This window comes from Harpia harpyja, chromosome 17 (assembly GCF_026419915.1).
Source record: "Harpia harpyja isolate bHarHar1 chromosome 17, bHarHar1 primary haplotype, whole genome shotgun sequence".
Taxonomy (NCBI): Eukaryota; Metazoa; Chordata; class Aves; order Accipitriformes; family Accipitridae; genus Harpia; species Harpia harpyja.
The window spans coordinates 27224309-27246880 of NC_068956.1; the positions used below are offsets into that span (position 1 = coordinate 27224309).

The 22572-nt window shown below is 43.9% G+C and overlaps 1 protein-coding gene across 1 annotated transcript in view; it reads left to right on the top strand.

The window, feature by feature from the left end:
• Nucleotides 1-13744: 13744 nt before the first annotated feature.
• The window catches only part of KL (klotho), a 49861-nt gene continuing 41033 nt past the window's right edge, over nt 13745-22572 (top strand). Inside the window, exon 1 of the mRNA XM_052812886.1 lies at nt 13745-14497. Coding sequence (XP_052668846.1) covers nt 13745-14497 — 753 coding nt within the window. The remainder of the gene's footprint in view (nt 14498-22572) is intronic.

Consider the following 22572-nt stretch of genomic DNA (forward strand, 5'->3'; position numbering starts at 1 on the left):
TCTCAGAAGTGAGAGGATTAGTAATGTTTGTAAACTTGTCTGAGACATGGTAATTACACCGTTCCTTTAGACCACGTATATAATATACCTTGACTACTATAATTTTTTTTCCTTCTCTTAACATATGTGAATCATAGCTTTTATTTACACTCCTGAGCCCACTAGCAAATGTTTTTACTGCATCATTGATGTGCAGTTGCCCAGCTGGCCTGACAAGAACTTTTCTTCTGCCTTCCTCCCCTCGCAGTTCCAGGGACCGTGAATCTCCTGGGCCTCATGTGGACCAGTCCTATCCCTCCTGTCAACAAGCACCTGGGATTTTCATCCTTGGTGTTTCTGACGCTGAGAAATAGGGAGTTGGGAAGTTCAGTTGCTGTGTGCAGGTCGGCATCACACAAAGTGTCTTGGAGAGGAGCAGAGAAGGGTAAAGTGGTTCACATCACAGCAGTAACCATGGTACGTTTGTGCGTGTGGTGTTACTCCTTAGGAGGCAGCATGATCATAGAATTATTGAATCATTTAGGTTGGAAAAGACCTTTAAGATCACCAAGTCCAACTGTAAACCTAACACTGCCAAGTCCACCACTAAACCATGTCCCTAAGCACCACATCTACATGTCTTTTAAATACCTCCAGGGATGGTGACTCAACCACTTCCCTGGGCAGCCTGTTCCAATGCTTGACAACCCTTTTGGTGAAGAAATTTTTCTTAATACCTAATCTAAACCTCCCCTGGCACAACTTGAGGCCGTTTTGCCTGGTAATATGAAGTACAACAGCAGGTTGAAAGCTGGAAAGAAAAGTTTGTAAGGACGTACATATATGTTTATACTCATTTTCAGAAATCTGGCCAGGATTTTGAGCATGGGCAGATGTGTCCTTTGAATAGGAGCTGGTGGAGTAACACCTTATCAAACACGAGCCAGGAAGGCTAGATGAGTTATGGAGATGTTTTACTGGTTATTGGTGCATGTGTAGATTTAAAAAAAATAATCCTGGTACCAAACAGAAAGGGCTAATTGCACTTTTAGCCATTTCTGTGCTGCTGAAGAAAAGAGAATAGAATAAAAGAGGCTGATTCCTGTGCCTAGGGCTAAGTAGCACCATTTGGCTCAGGTCCGCAGTGCTTATGGCTGCTCCCCTTTGAAGCTGATTTGTCTTGCAGACAGTTGTCTAAAAGCAGAGCCAGAGAACGGCAATTAAATAGTGGGGTGATTAGGGGATGAGTGTGCAAGCACACCACAGCTCTCTTTTATTTACAAGTACAGTTGGACGTGTAGGTTAGTTTAGAACAGAGTAGCTCTGGCAGGACCATCCTTGTTTCATTCCCTTTAAGGCTGCTGGGTTACTTTACTCGAACAGTGGTCCTGTGAGTGACCAAAGCATTTCCCAGTTCCAAACAGGAACAGAAACTAAAATCCTTTGCAAAAAATGGTAATTTTTTAATGTTTCAGTCTCAGAAAAGAGAATTCCTTCTCTTTTACCAAGTTTGTAAATCACATTTATTCTAATTTTTATTTTTCTTCTCCATAAGTGTGTCTTCTGCTTTTGGTTCCTCCTGCCCTAAAACTCTGGGGAGCGGTTACTGGAAAAAGAAAGTGCATGTGGGAAAGGAGAGAATTGGTGGGATATTAGTCACATAGTTTTTATTGCTTATGATTGAAAGAAGCGGGCTGCACTGCTGAAGCAGAACACCTGGGTGTTGAGAGGGAAGGTTTTGCTGCGGATGTACAATGGAACAGCTTCTGCCTTGCCCAGCACTAGCCCCAAAGTTTGGGGCTAGGGATTTGCTCCACAGGCCCTTATGTGTGGCTTCCCTGGTCCCCGGACTAGCTCCAGTACTGAAAGACTACTGGGGTCGAGCATCTGCCCTGGGAGCAGGTGGTAGGTGAGGAGGGGAGGCCTTTCATTTAAGGGGTAACAACTTTGCAGTTGCCATGTATCAAAAATACCTGGATGGACTGTTACTGCAGATGGACTGTTACTGCAGATCAGCTGGCGCTTGCTACCATCCAGAGACCTTCCCACGGATCCAAGCCCCCAGTTAAAGGAGCATAGAAGTGTTTGTTGATGAAGATGATTCTCATTTTGGAAGAGGCATAAAGTAAGCCCCAATTAACCTAGTTTTATACCTATATCCATAGTAGAACTTTTACCAGTATTACTATTTCATAGTATGTTAACGAGACTTTACTAAAAGGCTTCACTCTTTTTACACAGCTTTATTATATCATGGTGTAGGTGAATCTGACAAAAGATGGTCCTTCCAGGTCACATATGTTTCACAGTAAAGAGCCTTCCTACCTTTTCTTTAAGGAATGGCCAGCTGCTCATAGGTATTTAGCTGACATTTGCTGTTTAGAGAGGCGACTCTGCAGCACCATTCAGTATTGCTCATATACAAGTCCAATAAAACAAACACTGGCCAAAGTACACCTGGGCAGTGAATTGAGAACAAAAATGGAAATCCTTAACAGAAGCTAAAGCAATAATGTAAAATCATGTGCAAGATGCTGCTGTGGAGTGTGATGTCCTTTCATGAGACGGGTGGAAGAAGTGACTGTGTTAAATATGGTAGGGCTGGGGACTTAGATGAGGAAGGGGAGCAGGGCAGGGTGCTGCTGAACAATGATATGTGTGCAGTTAGACACCTGATCTGTTTTGATCGCTGTAAAAGAGCAGTTAGAAATCAAAACATTTCGTGTTAGCCCTGGGGAGACTACAGCGGGTTGTGTCAACACCTTGTTACAGGCAAACATGAAACGCCTCGCCAGTTAGGTCATGAATGTCTAAGGGTCGTGGCTTGAAGACAGTAAACCAGGCAGAGCCTTTGCCACCAAGCCAAGCCAGTCAGCATTTTTAAGAGACAAGAGCAGTGCTGCAATCTCTGGAGACCAGATCCACCAACCTCAAGGACTTACAGTGCTGCCTGCACCGACAGCTGTGAGACAGGTCTGGAGGATGCCCTTAGCCTTGGGAAGCATGCTTTCCCTGCAGCGTGAAATTTTGCTGAGCTTTTTTCAGAGATACCTGCCACACTTTGAAAAATCACCATTTTCCTGCTTTCATTTGTGATCCTCTGGAAACTGCTGCTGGCCTGCTGAAATAATAATAGCAAACATGCTAAGACAAGTCTCACACACTGCAGGCATTGATACTCTGCCCTTAAAGCACATGCACTCTAAGGGAACATCCAGAAAAGCCATTGCATACAGAAAGGAGACTCTCAGGAAGCAATGAAAAAAAGGCATGAAAAATAAGTGGATGCATTTAATAGATCATCTTCCTCAAAATTTTCAGCTTTTTATGTTAAAAACTGATTTGAACTGAAGATAGAAGTAATAAAGAGAAATGGACACAGATGCCTTCCTTTCAATGAACATCTGTTTGTCAGCTGAAAGTCAGGCCTACAGGAATTTAAATGCTAAGTTAATTAAAAAAATGACAAAATTAACTCTTCTTGGTATCTATGACTAAGTGTCACGGTTTAACCCCAGCCAGCACCTAAGCACCATGCAGCCGCTCGCTCACTCCCCACCCAGTGGGATGGGGGAGAGAATCGGGGAAAAAAAAGTAAAACTTGTGGGTTGAGATAAGAACAGTTTAATAGAACAGAAAGGATGAAACTAATAATGAAAATAATAACAATAATAAAATGACAATAATAATAAAAGGATTGGAATATACAAAACAAGTGATGCACAGTGCAATTGCTCACCACTTGCTGACTGATGCCCAGTTAGTTCCCAAGCAGTGATCTGCTGCCCAGGCCAACTGCCCAGTTTATATACTGGGCATGACGTCACGTGGTATGGAACGTCCCTTTGGCCAGTTTGGGTCAGCTGCCCTGGCTGTGTCCCCTCCCAACTTCTTGTGCCTCTCCAGCCTTCTTGCTGGCTGGGCAGGAGAAGCTGAGGAATCCTTGACTTAGTCTAAACACTACTTAGCAACAACTGAAAACATCAGTGTGTTATCAACATTCTTCTCATACTGAACCCAGGACATAACACTATACCAGCTACTAGAAAGAAAATTAACTCTACCCCAGCCGAAACCAGGACACTAAGCTACAGAATTCAGGCAGAAAAGAGCCATATCAGCCTTTGTGACCATAAATTGCCCAAATGAACACCTGCTCTGACAGCACGACCCGAAATGTATAGCTTGCTCAATAGCTACCATTTGGTACCTAACAGAGAAATTGGTCCGGTAAATGTTGTTTCTCCCTGACTTCCCTTGCAGAGTCCTTTTCCTGTTTCATCCAAAAGGAGGAATTGCTTGATGATGCCTAACTGTAGTACTTTTTTTTTTCATTTCTAATAGATTTAAAACGCACTTACTGCTGTCTCCTATGAAGCATGTTTCATAATGCCAGGAGTCTGCTTTTCTCTCTGTGGGTGGGACCGCCTCACTGTGTATATATGAAAGGTTTTTTTGCTACAAAGAAAGTTTTTTGCAATTTAAAAAAAATTTAGGTTTAGATGAAGAATACATGCACCATGCTGGTAAGGGGGTACATTCTTCCAGCAGTGAATGCATTTGAACATAGTTACATGGAATCCAAAGCATTTTTTCAAGCTGAATTTTTGCATGGGTTACGTTCTGGGCACATATAAAAGAGCACTGTAAATCAAAGATTTACACTTGGAAAATGCTTACTTTAGATGCTTGCACCAAACAGTAGATAACCTTCCTACAGGCCTGACAATTTTAGAGAATTAGTCTGCTTAACTTTCTTACATATAGCTCAAATATACATATATCAAAGCTTAATCAATACCTCCTTCAGCCACGATTTGGGACTTTCCTCACAGCCATTGAGCAGATATACCAAAACCTTTTTTTCTTAGAATCCCACAAATATCAATATTTTCTGAAGTTACCTGCTGGATGAAGAGAACTAAAACATTGATATGCCAACATGTGTTGCTTAATCACCGTGGCATTTTTGTTACTCCTGCATTCAGCTACCTGCATTATAATTGCTGCATAGCTCCTCCTTGCTTATTATATTGCTCATCCTTCTTTGATTTGCAGCAGATATGACATGTAGGAGTGAATTAGAGTGGCTGGTGGAAATCTCATCACTGACCTTGAGAAAATTCAAAATATTCTCATAAACACTTAATCTCACAGAACTGATGTCAGTGGTAGCACATACGGCTTCCTGATTTGCCCCTGCTGTTTTGGTCTAAAGAAGAGGTTGTAAGTCCATTATTTAAAGAAAGCAATAAACCTAAAGCATGTAACAGTGTGGCTCCTGCTCAGGAAGAAGTATGAAGATCCTGACACTCTTAACAAATATTATCCTGTCTCTAATTTCACCCTAAGGAAGAGATGGGCATCTTATTGCTCAAAAGATTAAACCTCCTGTGATTTCAGATGTGGGTAAAGCAAGGCCTTATTATGGTAGTAGATGTATGATATATAAGAATGTTATTAATGGTGTTAAGATAAAAATTTCTATCAGAGTACTAGTAGAGTGAGATTCAGGTTGAGATTCAGGCACCTAAATGTCTTCAACAAGAGCTGGATGATGCAGAACGCAGAGAGGTCCGACCATAGCAGACTATGTGTAACTGGGGAGGTGAACAGCCACTATGGTCGGGACTCCCAGCCTTACACACAGCATTGGGTACCATTCCGAATGTATGAGGGTATCCTGTTTGACTTCCAGTTGCCATTACAGGAGGATGTAGGTCTCCCACATTCAGCTGCCCACAGGAAGGTAGATGGTGTTATTTGACCACCATTGTGTCATGCCATACAGCCACCATGTCGTCCACCTAAAGCTGATAGATATAACACAGGATCTACAGGAGACCTGTGTTGTTTTGGAATATTAAGTGGAAGACAGGTGGGGTACCTAGCCGAAAGTCATGTCAACTATATGTGGGCAGCTGAAATGAGCCCTCTGTGCAATATCGGCAACTCCCATGCAGACATGCCAGACGCCATGGGCTGCTGGAGAGGGAACCAGGCATACGTGTCTGGGCAGGTGAATCTCTCCTTGGTGCTTACCTTTGGGTGAGCTGAATCACTCTCTAGGCTGCATGTATTACATTAGTTAGATCTCTCTGAACTGTCATGGGCTCAATTCAGTTACCTAAACATAGGCATCTACTGAGATGCCCTGAGGCCCTTAAGACATTAATGTGGAATTGCCAGGTAGGACACAAGACCGGTAACTTCTGAAGTGGGAGCCAGAGGTCTGACAGGGTACACCACAGTGTCTACAATGACAAAAGATGCCTGTGTTTAAGCTACTGAATTAATTTCTCGGCTTACATATAGAAACCTATAAGTAGATTAACTACATTCAGGTGCCTTATCCAAAGCTAAGTCCTACTCTTAGTTCATCAGTTTTGTTAACTGTGGAAGGCTGCAAGCCAGATAATTTTTGCAGAGGTCTGCCTCTCACTCTCATAACTCTTGATATTTGAGGGGTTACTGACTCCAAGCACTGCAGGAACCAACTACTGCTCCTCCAAGGTGTTTCTGACATCCCCCAGCCCAGCTCCAGAGACTGTTCCGATGGCCCAGCTTGCTTAGCCTTGCCCAGCCCCACAGCTCAACTGAGCACGGGAATTCTCATAGAGGTTTCTTTGCTCAGAAATGGTAGACGTGTATGGTAGACACAGCATAACACTGCATGGTGAAAACATAGCAGTGATTTCAGCAATGTGAATCCACAGAATCCAAGTCCTCTTTACACACACTTAATGAGTCCTTCATAGATTATATCAAGCATCCTTTTATTAGCCACTATATTCTACTCCTGTTATGCATTATTGAATTGGATAATTATTTTTTCTATAAGGTAAACTAGACAAGCTCCAGTCATTACCAGCAACGTGTGTTTACTTTAGGCTATATATCTTTATGTCCCATCTTTGGACGTTTTCTGGTCTGCACATCATCCTCCCTACATGGCATGTATCCTGTGTAGGCTTCTTTTAGTTCTTTGATAGACTACAGACATCCCATGTGTTCATCTAGTATCTGACTGCCTATCAGACAGTCTCAAGCTTCTCATTACTTAGCTGCCCAGCTACAAGCTTTAAATTTCATAACTGCAAGCCTTCATAGAAGTGCTTTAGTCTCTGCTGCTGGCCCACATACAGGACCTAGCAAGAACCTGCAGATACTCCTCCAGTCTTTCCACGGAGCCAGATCACTTGGATAGCTGTTGCTTTTAGAAGCCTACAGGCTGGTGACTGCCACTTTGCAGTGTGATAGGTAAAAAGCTATTTCTTCAAACAGTGTTCAAAAGTCGCAGGAAAAGTACAGAAAAAAACCTCACAAGAACCCAAAACTTACTACGGAAATTATCTGACTTTCAGTTTTTGAAGTAGTGCACCAATTCTTCTGGATAGGAGCTGTGAAGAACTGCTTAATGCAGAATGCTTTGGCCACTGGCCATGCATCTATGCTTTCATGTCTCAGAGGTTAAATTCATTGCAATAATTCTCAAGGTTTGTTTTTTTTTTCTTTTATTAGAAAGGTCTACTTTTCAAGACTGGACTGTTGCAGCATACTCTATCTTGGCCTAATCTGGTTCAACTCCTCAACCACATTTGAAGAGGTAGACCCTAAACTGTGCATACCTACTGTTTTGGTAATAAATGTCTTGACTTCCCAATGGTTTTGAGCCAGTCTCAGAAACACAGGAGTAAAGCTTTGCTAGAGTATCTGGGAATAGCTCCCAAGTACATTTATGTGAGTATGAAGCAGCACTAAAAGACTAAATGGCTTCTCAGTTGACTATAAATCACATTTCAGTACCACACATGTCACACAATACAGAGACTGAGTTTTTGCTATTCAGTCAAAATGGATTTTGTATAATATAATAATTGTGTTTATTAAAGAGCATCATATGCCTGTAGCCCTGAAAAATGTGTATGCATTTGCAGCCAGGGTTGCCTGTACATTTAGTAATGGAGCAGCATAGTGCAATATAGTTTAAATGACTAGTTTACAAAGCTTCAGCTCAGCTCAGTTTAAAATGATATAACTCTTAACTGCAGAAGAGTCATTTAGGCAGAAAATCTTAAAAAGAATTAACACACTTCTTAAAACCATTCCTATTTCTTTGCCTTGCAGTAGAGGAGACCAATATTGGCATGAGCTGAAACCAACAAGAAATAAGTATCTGAACTGAGGTGTTATTCAACTGCTTATTGAAATACAGATTTAGCAAGCACTAACTTGTTCTGCTGTATGATTTTAGCAGGAGTAATTCTTATCAATTTACCTATGGAAAGTGATCTAAAGAAATGATGATAGAAGTCATTTTGCAGGATATTCTTCCCTGACTGAATTTAATGCATAAAAATTTCAACTTTCATGTACATAAAACTCAGCATTGCATTTTCATTTTTTGATAGTAGTGCTTTTTATTTCTTCATTTAAGCCCCTGTGGATCTTTCTTTTCATAGAAGATGTGGCATTTTGCCAGAGGTTTTAAAATAGTAGGAATCTGAAGAGTGAAGAGAAATGCTTCAGCTGTGCCTGAACTGAAGAGATAGGATGACTGTATATGAAAAGTCACCATACGTGTCTCCAGAGTGCTGTCAGCTCCAGACTGAGCCACAGGATTCAAGCTTTTGAGCCATCCTGTGGAGACTGAATGAAATTGGTTTCAAAATGATAACAGTGTATCACAAATAGAAATTAAAATAGAAGTGAGAACAGTGAAATTATGTTTCTGTTCCTTTTTATACTGCATCAGAGACCACAAACTGTGATTTTCACAGTCACCTCTTAGGCTTGAGATCCAGTCTATGCAGATACCATCTAAATTGTTAAACCTATTTCACACCTGTGAGTGATCCAGTCCCTCTGTTTTCCAGGATTTGCCACCCTAAAAGTGCCAAAACTCATCAGGCAACTCCCTTTTTGGCCTGTAACTTCTGTGGACACCCACCCTTGCTTGTTCACACAGGCTCAGCAGACTCTGGGGAGACAGGCCTGTTTCTTCAACCACTGCAACCAGGGTTCGGTTCCTGCCTAAAACGGAGTTGAAGCCTGTGGCTCATGAGCTGGACAGCTGGAGTTGGCAAGGAGCACTCTTCTGTCCTCTCTCCAACACCTCTGACTTTTCTCCCTCCCTCCCTCCGGACCCTTCTTGCCAGCCAAGCCAATGTCCCCTGCCCAGGACAGGAAGAGCGAGGCTGTATCCACCTCTTCACCATCTCCCTTCTCAGGAGAGAGGCAACTTCTTTTCCCTTCTCTCTTTGCCCACCCCTTTTTCCACCAATTCAGAAGGCACTTTTGAAGACCGGGGGATCATCTACAAACCCTTGTCTCATCATCTGGATAATGGGGTGGTGTTTGTGGCCTCCCAAGAAGTAAGAGACAGGATTTCCAAGATGTCATTTCCAATGAAATATGAAATGCCATTCCAAGATGGTGTTTCACCTTTCTTACCATCCCCAGCACCTTCTGTGATTCAGGGTTTGAAATGGGTTTACTGGTTCCCCTGAAGAAGGGTTTGCAAGACTAGGAAGGCCTTGCAGCCCCTGCCATCCAGGTATGGGGAAGCATCCAGACACCACACGTCCCCTCCTAGGTTACAACAGGATTGTCATCCCTGCTCCATGTGAATAAAGTATAAATTTCTAGGTTTGCCTTGAAGCTACTCCCTGTCACCTTCCAAAGTAAGAAGGGCCAAAGGATTTAGAATTCCACTTTTCCTACAAGGGGACGTTCAGGATTCTTGGAGACACAGTTACAAAAGGGTAAAGAAAGAACTACTGGAGTTCAGGTTTCTAATGTCCCACCTCACACTAGATCCTACCACAGAATAAAGGAGAACAACTCAGAGTCATTTATGGGATAAGAAGAATTTGTCACCCTTGAAACAGGAGATGACTAGAGTCCCCAGGATTCAAAAAAAAGGCATTTCAGGTTCTCTACCACCATTCCCAACTACAAAAAAGTGGAGATGAGAATGATTTGGTACTTACAGCTAGAACAGAGGAGGATTTGACATCTTCCCAAGCATTCTTCAGCACTACATGAATTCGTTACAATAGCAGGCATATTTTGGACCTGACAACACCGTGTTTCTAATTGCAATACAGTTAGTTACTAGCTGTCTTTAAAGTCATTCTGAATCCACATTGAATGCATACAACTAGTGTGATCAAAAGAGAAAGAAGGAATAGGTATGGAAGGCTGCATTTTTTCAAGAAAATTGGACTTCCAACTTCTTCTCTGAGAAAAATTGAGGAAGAGCTTATTTGCCTGGTAGGCTATGATGTTCTGGCAGGGATGAAGAAGGTAAATCTAGAACGCTGTTGCACAGCTTTCCATTGGGAACGCCTATTCATCAGCAAGTGGAAGCAAAATTTGACAGGTTAGCAGTTTGCATTTAGCAGACAGAATAAAGAAGTAGTATTGTTATGCAATGATGGAAGCATAGAGAAAATGCTGAAGTGTAATTCAGGCAGTGAGTTTTTTAAGCAGTGTCCCCAGCTGGTAGCAAGTACTGTCGTGTCTTGAGATGAAATGTTGAGAGCGTAAATCTATTACACAAGGCTATTTCCAACTCACTGTATCCTTGTCTTTGTTTGGAAATACGCTTGTGAACAGAGAAGGGGCATTAAAACAGAAGATGGCAGGTTTAGGCACTGAGACCATTTGTTGTACCCCAGTGAAGAGCACAGATGCTACCAGTGTGAGGCTGCTAGCTCTTCTGCAGAGATTTTAAAATGGGGAAGGGGTTTGCTGCATTGAAGCCAGTGCATGATGTGACCTCAGGGAAAGCTGTTAAATGAATCTAAGGCAGTAATAGAGTTACTTTACGTAAAATTAGGTATCCCAGAAGATTCAGCCTCTTTGGGGTAGAAACAGAAATGCTCAGTCAGAACACTGTCAAATTTGATTGCATACACTGACTGCATAGCTAGCAAAGAAAATCTCAGCACAGCCTGAATGAAACTTATACTGACACTTACAGTATCCATTATACGTATTATCAAAAGTTGAATGTCCAGTAATCACCAATACAAAGAGGCTGAAAGGTAAATCCTGATCTGCTGGCCTGGGGCAGAGTTGGAAGTGTGCTTGCTCAGCAACACAGACACAATGGAGCCATGCTTTGAACTCAAGGAGCCATGAGGGAGACCTGGATGTCTGCAAGTGTCTGGCTGGCCTTTCTGCATGGTTAATATTGCACAGTTTGTTAGACTGTCTGTTAGGGAAAAAAAAAAAAAAAAATTGGCTCAGAGCAGTGGGTGATTGTGTTGTCCTAAAACATGAAAACAAGCTTTCTCTGTAAGAGAAAAACAAGCAACTGGAGGCCACAGTGCGCATTTTCTGACATTTACACTAAAAAAAAAAAAAAGTTCTCGTCTAACAGACATACAGGTGAAGTGACAGCTTTGTGCCAGCAACTTATGGCCAGACTTCATCCCTCAAAAATGGGCTGCTTGCTTCAGGAGCACAGTCACTGTAGGCTTCCTGGACAGTTTTTGGAGAAGGTAGCCACCTCTAGAAGTTGACAAAGATCTTAGATAGGCTGACTTACACCATGAGGCTATTTCTTTCCTTTGGCTGTTGAGAGGCTGTGGAAGACATGAGCTCCTAATGAAGGAGCTTCACTTAAGTGCCTACTTATTGGTGCTGCCTAAGTATAAATAGGATTGATCTAGGTTTTAGTTAATAATTAGCAAACGAAAAGAGAATGTATCAAGATATATTTTAAAAACTCTTGTGTCCCCAGATATCCAATGAAGGGTTTTTTCCTTAAATGTCAGCAATGCACTTAGCACCACTAATACTCTGGTTTAGGCTGAGGTATTTCTGAGGCATGTCTCTACAACCCGATTTTCAAAATACTTTTGCAGCGAGCTTCAGTGAAGGCATACACTTTGACTGAAATCAGGCCAGTGGCTGAACAGGAGCCTGGCTCTGCACGCCTTGCACAGGGACAACAGCAGCAGCACCGCTGTACACTTAACAACTAATCTCCAGCTTTTGCAAGTAACTACCAGGTGATGCTAACACCTTTTTCTGTTGCTGCAGCTCTGTTGCTGGAGCTCAAGTTGTCATTTACTTAGACTGTAATCAAATTTCAGTGGCTTGTCAGGCTGTATAGGAAACTCACTTGCGGAAGCCGATGACCAGCCCTGGTTCTGGGCCTGCCACCCCCTGCTCCCACCCCACCCCTTAGGGAAGGGGTGTCAATGGTCTCCCGCATCGTTAAGATGGTCCCTCTAACATGGAAATAAATTAATCACCACTAATGGAAGACTAACTGCAATCCTGTACTCTACACCTTTGGTCTTTTCCTTAAAAGACCACAAAACAACACCTGAAACCATACTGAATCGGTGCAGAGAAGGTGGAAGTTGGAATGTTCTAGAAACAGGCAAAGCGAACGCCCTGCCTGTGCTCGCGAGGTGCGAGAGCCCATCCTGCGCGCCAGAGGAAACCTGCGGCAGGTCACAATTGGCATTTAAATCCATCGACTCGTTATTCGTGATTACATGTAGTTTTCCCCTGAGGGCATGTATTTCCTAAAAATAAAATGAAATTATCTAAATGCCTTCATTCTGTAGTTGAACAACAACGTTATCTCCTGGGGACATCTCCCTGTCCTTAACAGCCTGTCTGGTAGGTGTGGTTTATTCTTAGAGGTCCCAACTTGTGTTAAGAGTCCACGCAACTGAATACCAGTTTTTTGCAATGTGCTGAGCCAGTTCTCTTTGCAGACCGGGTCAAATTGTTTTGCCTGAAGGAGATGAGAACGGCAGCCTGAGACCTGCCTTTAACGAGAGGTCCATCCATCATGCCCACACAATCGGTTCAAAAGTATAACTCAATAATCAAACTTAGCTCGATTTATTTCCTCCCCATAAAGATCTGTGAGGCATTTCTAACCGGAACTTGTTTTGCATGCGGTAAACAACCAAATACACCGACCTCCTACTCCAGAGAAGTTATTACTGGGAGGTGACAGTCCATGAGTTACTGGGGGGGGTTGAGGGGGGTGAGCGTATCACGCCCTTGCACAACGAGTTTCTCCTTAATTACTGCTACCCGAGAGATCGCTGATGCGATGTGCCTTGCCAAGGTAGCACGAAGGAAATACTGGGTGAAGGAAAAATAATTTTTATTCCCCCCCTCGCATGGCTGCCTCCCCTCAGCCCCGCCGCCGGGTCCGCTGCCCGCCGGGCTCCCCGACGGCGGCGGGGGGGCGGGAAGGGGGCCACGCCGCGCGGTTCCTCACAGGCGACGGATCCGGCCGTCGAGTCTCTCCGCGGGCTCCTCAGAAAAAAAAAAACCAAAAACGTTTTGGGGGAAAAGGGGCGCAGGGCAGCGGCGAGGGGCCCGCCTCCCTGGGGAGCACCGGAGCCGGAGCCGCAGCCGAGGTGCGTCCCGGATCTCCGCCCGCAGGGGCGGGGGGGGACTGTGTGTGTGGGGGGGTGTGTGACAGAGGCGACCCCGAAGGGGAGACGGCGTCCACCTCTCCCCTCAGGATCCCCCGCCCCGCTGCCGCCCTCTCCTCCCCGCCCGCCCCGTCTCACCCCCTGGATCCCGCCCCCGGAGGCAGCTCTCCCCGAGGGAACCAGGCGAGGAGGAGGCAGACGGCAGCTCTGAGGTAATTATTAATAGCCGTGCCCACCGGGGCGGAGGGCGGGGGGGGGGGGGGGGGGAGAGGCGAGGTGAGATAAAAGGGGGCGGCGGGGGGGCAGGGAGGAGGGAGCCGCCGTCGCGGAGCCCCGCCGGGAGCATGGCCCCCGCCGCGCCGCCGCCGCCGCTGCTGGCGGTGCTGCTGGTGCTGGGGCAGCCGGTGCTCGGGGCGCCGGGGCAGGGCGCGGGCACCTGGTCCCGCTTCGCCCGGCTGCCCTACCCGCAGGACCAGCTCTTCCTCCACGACACCTTCCCCGACGGCTTCCTCTGGGGGGCGGGCAGCGCCGCCTACCAGACGGAGGGCGGCTGGCGCCAGGGCGGCAAAGGGGCCTCCGTCTGGGACACCTTCGCCCACCGCCCCGCCGCGCCGCCGGGGTCCGTCCCGCCGGGCCCGGCGGGCGGCGACGTGGCCAGCGACAGCTACAACAACCTCTACCGCGACGCCGAGGGGCTGCGGCGCCTGGGGGTCTCCCACTACCGCTTCTCGCTGGCCTGGGCCCGGCTGCTGCCCAACGGCACGGCGCCCCTCAACCCCGCCGGGCTGGCCCACTACCGGCGGCTGCTGGGCCGCCTGCGGGAGCTGGGCGTCGAGCCCGTCGTCACCCTCTACCACTGGGACCTGCCGCAGGGCCTGCAGGACGCCTTCGGCGGCTGGGCCAGCCCCGTCCTGCCCCGGCTCTTCCGCGACTACGCCGAGCTCTGCTTCCGGCATTTCGGCGGGCAGGTGCGCTACTGGCTGACCATGGACAACCCCTACGTGGTGGCCTGGCATGGCTACGGCACGGGGCGACTGCCGCCCGGCGTGCGGGGAGGCCCGCGCCTCGGCTACCGGGCGGCCCACCACCTGCTCCAGGTAAATGGCGGGCAGCGGGAAGGGGACCCCGGCGGCTCCCGGGCCCCCGGGTCGTGCCGAGGGGAAGGGTGCGGAGGCTGCCCTCGGCCCGCCCCGTCGGCAGACCTGTCGCCGGTCGGCCGCCGGAGCGGAAACCGGATCGACGTGCCCGCCAGCGCGCGGGCAGCCGATTCTACGGGCTGAAGGCGGCAAAGCTCGTAGATGGGAGGCAGGAACTTCGCGGTTATTTCAACTTAGTGGAAACACACCGCGTTAAAGCACTCTCTGTATTCTGCAGAAATGTTCAGTCCTGGCCCCGACGCTTGCCAGTGCCGTGCTGGGTGGGTGAGGGGATGCGTTCGGCTGTGCCGGTCCAGCGCTGGCTTACTAAGGTTGCTGTGGAAATGCTTAGTGTGACTGTAAGGAGAATTCATGCATTTGGTAAAGAAATCTTACTGAGTTAAGGAGGTGGCCGAAAGGTCATACTGAGAGATTTTCTTGACAGAGCATGGGGTTTTTGAGTGTGAACACTGGGAAAAAAGACCCTCTGCTCCCCCAGCTAGTCTAGTAAGTGGCGTGAGTCGTTTGCTCTACATAATTTTTATGCAGCGTATCTGTATATGGTGTAATTGTAATGTTTGCTGGAAGCAAACATTGTGGATTCTCGGGGAGAATTAAGCAAAACTGTGTACAAATCCTTCCAGTGACAGGAGAAAGGATTCAGCCTAGCTGGCCATTAAGGCATGATCTGTTGCACCTTAATACACATTCACGAACTCTGCTGATGTCCATCTGCTCAACATACACTTACCAGCAGGAGTTACATCCTAATGAGTATTGTATATTAGATGGGAACACCAAGAAAACATCCCAACGCGTGCCTCATTCAACTTTTTGCCACTTTCCTGCATTACTTTTGCATTGTTTAATGCTACAAATAAGTCAAGAGAAAATACAGGTGGGGAAAATGTGGGTAAAATTTCAGATTAAATTCCTGGTCCTGAAACCTTTAAATTCTTCATTTAGTACCTTGGGGTGTACTTGACCGTGTTTCACAGTGAGTATAACCCACATCACCATCGTATCTGTCCGAGTCTCTCATAATCTCAAGCATATGCTTGTTCTCATAAAAGCCCTATGGAGAAGGAAGGTGCTTTTCTATTTAACAAATGAGAAACTGAGGCACAGACTTGCCTACACCATGTAAAAAGTATAATTAAACCAGGAAAGTCTACCAGTACTTGTTTTAGCGTCAGAACCTCAGGATTAGTTTTGTCCTACTGACTGTCGTCCAGCATTTTCACAATTAGTGGACATTTCTCTTTACACAACAGTGTAAGGCAGCAAGGTATCATTTTTTTTTTACGTTTCATGAATGAGGAACTGAAACACGGATGCAATTAAGACCCAAAGTGTCCACTGATTGTTAGTGCCCTTTTCCTGGTATGTCATCTTTTCAGAATATTGGTCAGTTACATTATACTTCCAGTTCTTCTACAAGTCAGATCCCAAAATCTCAGTTCACCTACAGGGAAAGTAAGGGACATGCAGTTCATGCAGAAGAGCTCCCATCCCTCACCCCTCCAGGCAGGAGTCTTCAGTAGAGGCAGAGATAGAGCCTAACTCTTCAGGACAGAGAAGTGAACAGCTTTAACACTGAGATCCTCTTTTCCTTCTTACATCTCCGTAGCTTATTGATATTAGATCTTTCAGCTTGTGCAAACAATGAAGTAGGAAGCTACAGAGTATGGCTTCTTTGACTATACAGCCTGATATCCATAGAGAAAGTGTATGTAATCGTGTAGTAAAAGATTAAGTTATACCACATACAGTAAGGAGTGAATTACATTTCCACATGCAAATTAAATTCTCCTCTTATAAAATTCTTGAGTGATTGACTTTGCAACTTGAATAATGTTCTTTAATGCGTGTCTGTGGGTTGCATGTAATTTTGTAGGTGGGTTTGGTCAGTTGTTCTCGACACACACAGCCTTGACTTGAATCAGAAGGCGGTACAGTTGTACTGCTTCATCGCATAACCTGGAGGATGTGTGCAGCACCAGACAGTGCTGCTTGGGGATACAGTCCTCATAGCTCCACCAGAAAAGATGTGGTTGTGTCATCCCACACAAACACCCCCCTTTCAGCTGCCTAGCCTTTTGCTGCTTATGTCTTACATTACCCAAAAGGTCTGGTCCCAGGTTTCTTCCTAATCCTTCTCTGTGGCATTCTTGTCTCTTCTTTCCAGGGAAACTGAGCTTGCAGAACATGTTTGTTTCTTAAAAGATAAATTGTGTTGTCATAAACGTTTGGTTCTTAGCAAATGAGCAGGCTAACTCTTAATTATGCATGTTTTCTGACTTTTTTTCCTTATTTACAATATGCAGTTTTAAGCATCTTCTTTCTGCATTTATTCAAACCGAAGACCCTCACAAGTGGAAAGCTTAATAGCTAGTGAAAGCTGATGTCTACTAATTTATTTTACTGGATGCTAATTACATTAAAAGACAAAACCATTTCCTTCAAGTCCTTTAAAATTCAACAGATATGAATGTGGATTTTGGGCTCTGTCTTTCTGAGTGAGTTACTTATTATCTGAATAAATGAGCAAATACGAGTTTGATTCAATTCAGGTTGTTCAAGTCGGGGCTGGTGAAAACCGGGCAATGAAGTTTGATCTAAATATCAATATTTAAATTTAGCTTGAATGGATTTCATACTATTGTACTGGATTTTTTAATTACCTTTCATTTTTCTGAACTTTCACCAGTGGGTCATAACAGATGCTAAATGGACAGAGTAAGAGACACTTTTTATAAAAAAGAGCAAATAAAAATAGTGTAAAGAAACTTGTATGAAAAAACATTTTGTGGATGCATCCTTGGTTTGTTATTGAGGGATGTTGATCAGTATTCGGTGAAAACTTCACCCTTTTATAGCATTTCCACTGACACTTGTCGCTTTTGATATGTCTAAGCCCTTCAAACACGGTAAGAAATGGAAGAAGTTGTACGTGTGTATTCACAAAATAAATTGAATGGATCAAGTATAGTTCATAAAAGTTGGCATTCTCTTGAGTCAACAGCCAGAAAATGTAATGCCAGCAACTGTCATATATATGATGCATCTCTTTCTCCAGGTAGGAGTTGAGAGAGGTCACTCTATTATGTTCTGTTTTTTGCAAATGCATTTTTTCATTACTGGTTCACAGTATATTGTCTGAGTTGAGCATACTTGGATTTACTCAATATAAACAGCATTTGCAGAAACAGAAGAACACGTTGTTTCCCTGAAGAAGTGAGGGGAATTGCTGCCTGGAAACCAGTCACGTAGCAACAGACTGATTTCTATTCCAAAACTCTTTCCAAAACAAAAGGTAAGTACTCTTTTGTTGACCTTCAGTGCTAAACCTAATAAAGTGTCAGTAATTGCCGCACAGGGGAATGGTCTTTTCTCGGTGCGTATTGTTTCTTTCAAAATTCAGACAGCCTTCAAGCTTTCACTCAGTGCAGATGGAGTGACTTTGGATTTTACTGAAAGTAACACAGCTCATTGTAGTTGTGAAGACATACAGAATGTTTAGAAAAAAGAAGGAATAATTCTAAGTAATAGTATTTTAATTTTTTTCCTATTCTTGCTTTCTTAAGACTTAATTCAGAGAAGAACAAAGAAGAAATTGGTTCTGTTTCTGGTTTTGAGTACCAGCTGGGTAGTATATATTTGTAAAGAATTTATTGCAGTAGTGGTTATTGTAATCACTAATCATTTGAATCGTGTATCTTTCAAATGTCAGAGATGACAAAGAAGTGCAGTCAAACCATACAGCAAATTCAGATCTGATGCTGCAGTTTTCTGTGCCGGTAGCTACAGATGGTTATACTATGTTCACAAATTATGTTAAAAGCTATAGCGTACCTTTCTCAAGCTTTAATCGTCAAAAGAAAAAAAAAATAAATTGAGTTCCATATTAAAATGTGATAAACTGAGGAGTTTGGGTTTCAAGGATGCTCATTTTATTAAAATTAGCTCTAAAGATAAGAGTATGTAACCTTCCCCTTGCCATTTCTACCTGATTGCATACACATTTGCAAAAGGAATGTTGTTTTCAAATATTCCGCTGTAACAGAAAAGCGGTTTGTTATCTTTACAGAGTACTTTGATTTTTAATTACAGAAGTATCAGAACTATGTGGAGAATAAGGTGTTATCATGGAAAAGCAAGAGTGCGCTTCCCTCAAGTGTAGGGGTTCTATATGTTGAAAAGCTTTTTAGAGATTTAAGAAATCTCACTAAAACACAACAGGCAGGACTTGGAAAGACTGCGCTGGTGACTGCAGTGGGATGGAAGCAGAATTTGTGTGTTCTCTGTGTGGAAGAGCAGCAGGTCGAGCCCGTAGGTATGTTAAGTCCCACCTCAACTCTTTTGCTGTTTATTACGAGGATGAGGATTTCTTGAGGGTCCCTGTTACTGTGAGGCTTTTAGTGCTTAGTAGTTGTGGTTTTTATAGCTGCAAATCTCTGTGTTTAATTCTACAGGCAGCCCCAAACCTGTGTTTTCATATCTCATTTTAAGTGCCACTTGCCTGATTTTTAATTGTTGCAGTAGCTGTTGCGGGAGGTACCGAGGTGATATCTCTGGTTCCTATTCAAGGTAATCTAGTATGCTTCCTTTTTAAATAGCATGCTTTTAATGTAAGATCAAAGTTTTTGTTTAACATGTTGGGCAGGGCTCTGCTCGGTGCCAGAAAGATAATGACTACTGATTAACAGCATTTTGATACAGATAAGGGCATTTAGACAGGCAACATAAAATTCACATCTCATAAAGTCTCACTGGGTATATGAGTGTAAAGCTGTCTGCTCCTTGATACTCTTCCATTTTGCATTAATAAAACCTCATAAACTATGAGATATTCTTGGTTCTCCCCTTCAACCTTTTTCCTCAGGTGGAAGAGATCCTGTATTTGTTGTAGTTTTGGGGGATCCGAAGTGAAGTGTGTGGAAGGACTCGTATTACTGTACATTCCTTTGTATGACAGACTTTTCCAGTTTCCATTTCACCTTGTTTCTATGGAAGGTTTCCAGTACTTAAGGTAGTTGATGGGCATAATTCCTGCCTGTACATAAGGATATTGTTGGGACCTGGAAAATAAAGCCTAGCTTCAATTTTTGCAGAGTGAAACGTGTATTTTAATTTAAGATAGTTCACCATTTTTTAGTGCCTGCCTTTCCCTTTTGACCGAAAGCAAGTAGCTCTTAGAGCTTTTCCCATGGTAGGTCAAGTGGAAACCTCTATTCTGCAACCGTCAGCAGGTTGAAAGTGCAGGGGCAGTCCTTTCTGTTGAAAGTGTCGTCTTCTGTGAGGAAGAAATGCTCTGTGACATAAGAGAAAGTTGCTTCACTCATCACATGCCCACCTTCTAGAAGGTCAAATTCTGATGTCTCTTTCTTTGGTAGAAATTAAATCAGACTCTGGCACTTTCTCGGGCAATTACCTTAGCTTCGTTCCTCACATTTATTAACTCTTTCTTTGAGTAACAGCATCTCCTTCCCAGTCTACTCTGGGGAACAAAACATTTTTTTCTCCTATCTTTCAGTATTTCTTCAACTAGACAGAAGCAGTGAATATGTCTGTACAGCTGGTGGTACTGTTGGCAAGCAGTGACCATTAGGACAGGGAATAGAGAGCAGTGCAGGGTGTGGGCATTTGGAGATGTTTCATTTTAATTATTTTTGGTGACTATGATGCATAGCCTTCTTACATTGGGAGAAACAGGAAAGAACAGATAGATATGTGCATGTAGATGCTGCGTAGTTTGCTTAGCTCCAGTTTGTAGAGTCTTGTGGTTTTCTGTTAGTGCTTGGCAGAGTTTGAGGGCTGTTTGCTAATCCTTGCAACTGAGTGTGTGATTTGTGTGTTTGGTTGTTGCTGATGAAAACAGTTAAAATGCTGAACTTAACCTGAAGGTGCAAGGCTAATCTTGGCAGTTTTAAAAAAGCCAAGAAGCCAGCAATCAAAGGAGCCTGCTTGCACAGACTTATAAGTAAAGAAATGTACACAAGGAGATTTTCTTCTTCCTTTCCATGATGGTGAAAATAAAGAAGAGGAAATGATGAAGAAGTGCTTCTGAAGAAGTAGGGAAGGTGACCTCCATATACAATGATGACAGGTTGTAGAAATTACAGGATGTGTGTTAACCTGTTTTAAGTACTAAATAAAAACTACTCATGTTTGGGTATTTGCCTGCCAAAGCATATAGAAGAGTGTCACAGGTAGAACTGGGAATGCTGATTTTTAGATTAAATCAGAAGAATGGAACAGAAGAATAAAGTTGTAGACAACATCTCGGGATGTTTAGGAAATTACTGAAATGAAGACTGGACAGGTCTCTGAGGGAGAAGGTGACCCATGGAATATGACCATGAATAAAACATGAAAGAAGAGACTGGCTTCTGGAGGAAGAACTGAATTACTTCACTTGAGAGAAAACGTGCCAGCAGAAAGAGAAGGTGAGTTGTTAAGAAGGAAGAGTAACTAACTAAGCACAAGAGGAGAAAGAGATATTGGCCACAGCAAGGGACTGAAGCCTTCGGTAAAATGGGATGAGTAGGAGACAAATGATACCAAGGAAGGGAAGGAATTAGATTCACACTAATGCTCTCTGTAAATACTCCTGGACATAAATATCAATGACAGGAAGAAAATTTAGAGTTAAAGGACCATATGCACACAGACACAAAAGGATAAATGTTCAGTATCAATACAATGAGTCTGACTCTTAGAAGTCATGGATAGCCCTTGGCAGAAAGAGCTTCTGGAATGGCCTTTCAGTGTTAATGGTAGGAACAAAAGTCTTCGTTTAAGACAGCTAGAGCAGTTTGAGAAAAGACTTGATGCATTTGGTGGCAGAGGAGGTGACAGTACTTGTAAACGTGTATTCTTCCTCTTTGCTTGCAAATTCATAACAGAATGATATATGGCATGATTTAAAATCTGAGAGCGTAGTTCAATGGAAAAAATGAAATATAATCTGTATTAACAGTAAGCTGTTTAGGATATCAGTGATGGCTTCTGGCTTGCTTCTGGCTTGCTGTGGCAGCTTCAACTCTGCTCTGAGAGCACAAAACACTCATAAGAAGCCTGGCCTGTTAAGTTTGTGGTATGTCTCCCTGGAGATTTGGCAGGGAGGGTCTATTTAGATGCACACTGGACTAAGACAAAGCAATTTAAGAATCTCTGGATTTGGCCATATTGAAGCACATTGCTTCATTTTTATGTATGTTTAGTCTGAAAAGAGATAGCATTCTGCGTTACGGAGAAAGCAAAAGTTTAAAGTTTAGCTTTGTTCCAATTCTGGAAAAAACCCCCATATTCTAAATTCTTCCAGTTACTGAAATCTTTACAGATGCTGTTTACAACAGCTGGTGTAGGAGCCAAGGGACTGGGACCATGGGTGGTGCCAGTGCCAGCGTGTGGCCCGGGCTCTGTCACTTCTGCATGATGGGAAGCACAGGGGCTTTTGGACGTCTCCGGATCCCACCAGCCTGGGAGGCTGAAAGGCCGGGGAGTGCTGCGAGACACCCCACGACGTGCTCTTCAGCAAGAGGGTGAGCTGACAGGCAGCCACCCACATTTCCAGTGGACTGTCACTTTGGTCTGCACATCATAATTTTGTTGCTTGCACTTTAGGTCTCATGTTAACAGTTGAGCTTTGACTTCTGTTTTAGTCAGTTTAGCACACTTCTAAAGACAGCTGAATGGTTTCAAATTGGCCAGGAGAGATTATAGTATGGAAATGCCTTGTTATTTTGTGAGTCCAAAAGTCAACCTAGGAATCCTTTTGTAGGTTAATCAGTTTAATGCCCTTACTAAAGGCTAGAATATGTTGGCACCGCTGGGATTATATTTTAGAAGCTATTTGCTTTACAGTTGGGAAGATTGTAGCATCTGTTTGTTTTGATCCTGCTTCTGGAAAAGACATCAAGTGGTTGGGTGGGGAGGGGGGACAGAGTTGTAGCTGTTGGTCACGCATTCTGGTAAGAGTTCACTGTGATTTTCCAATGCCTTTTCTCAGTCAGCTTTTTTCTTACTCTTTT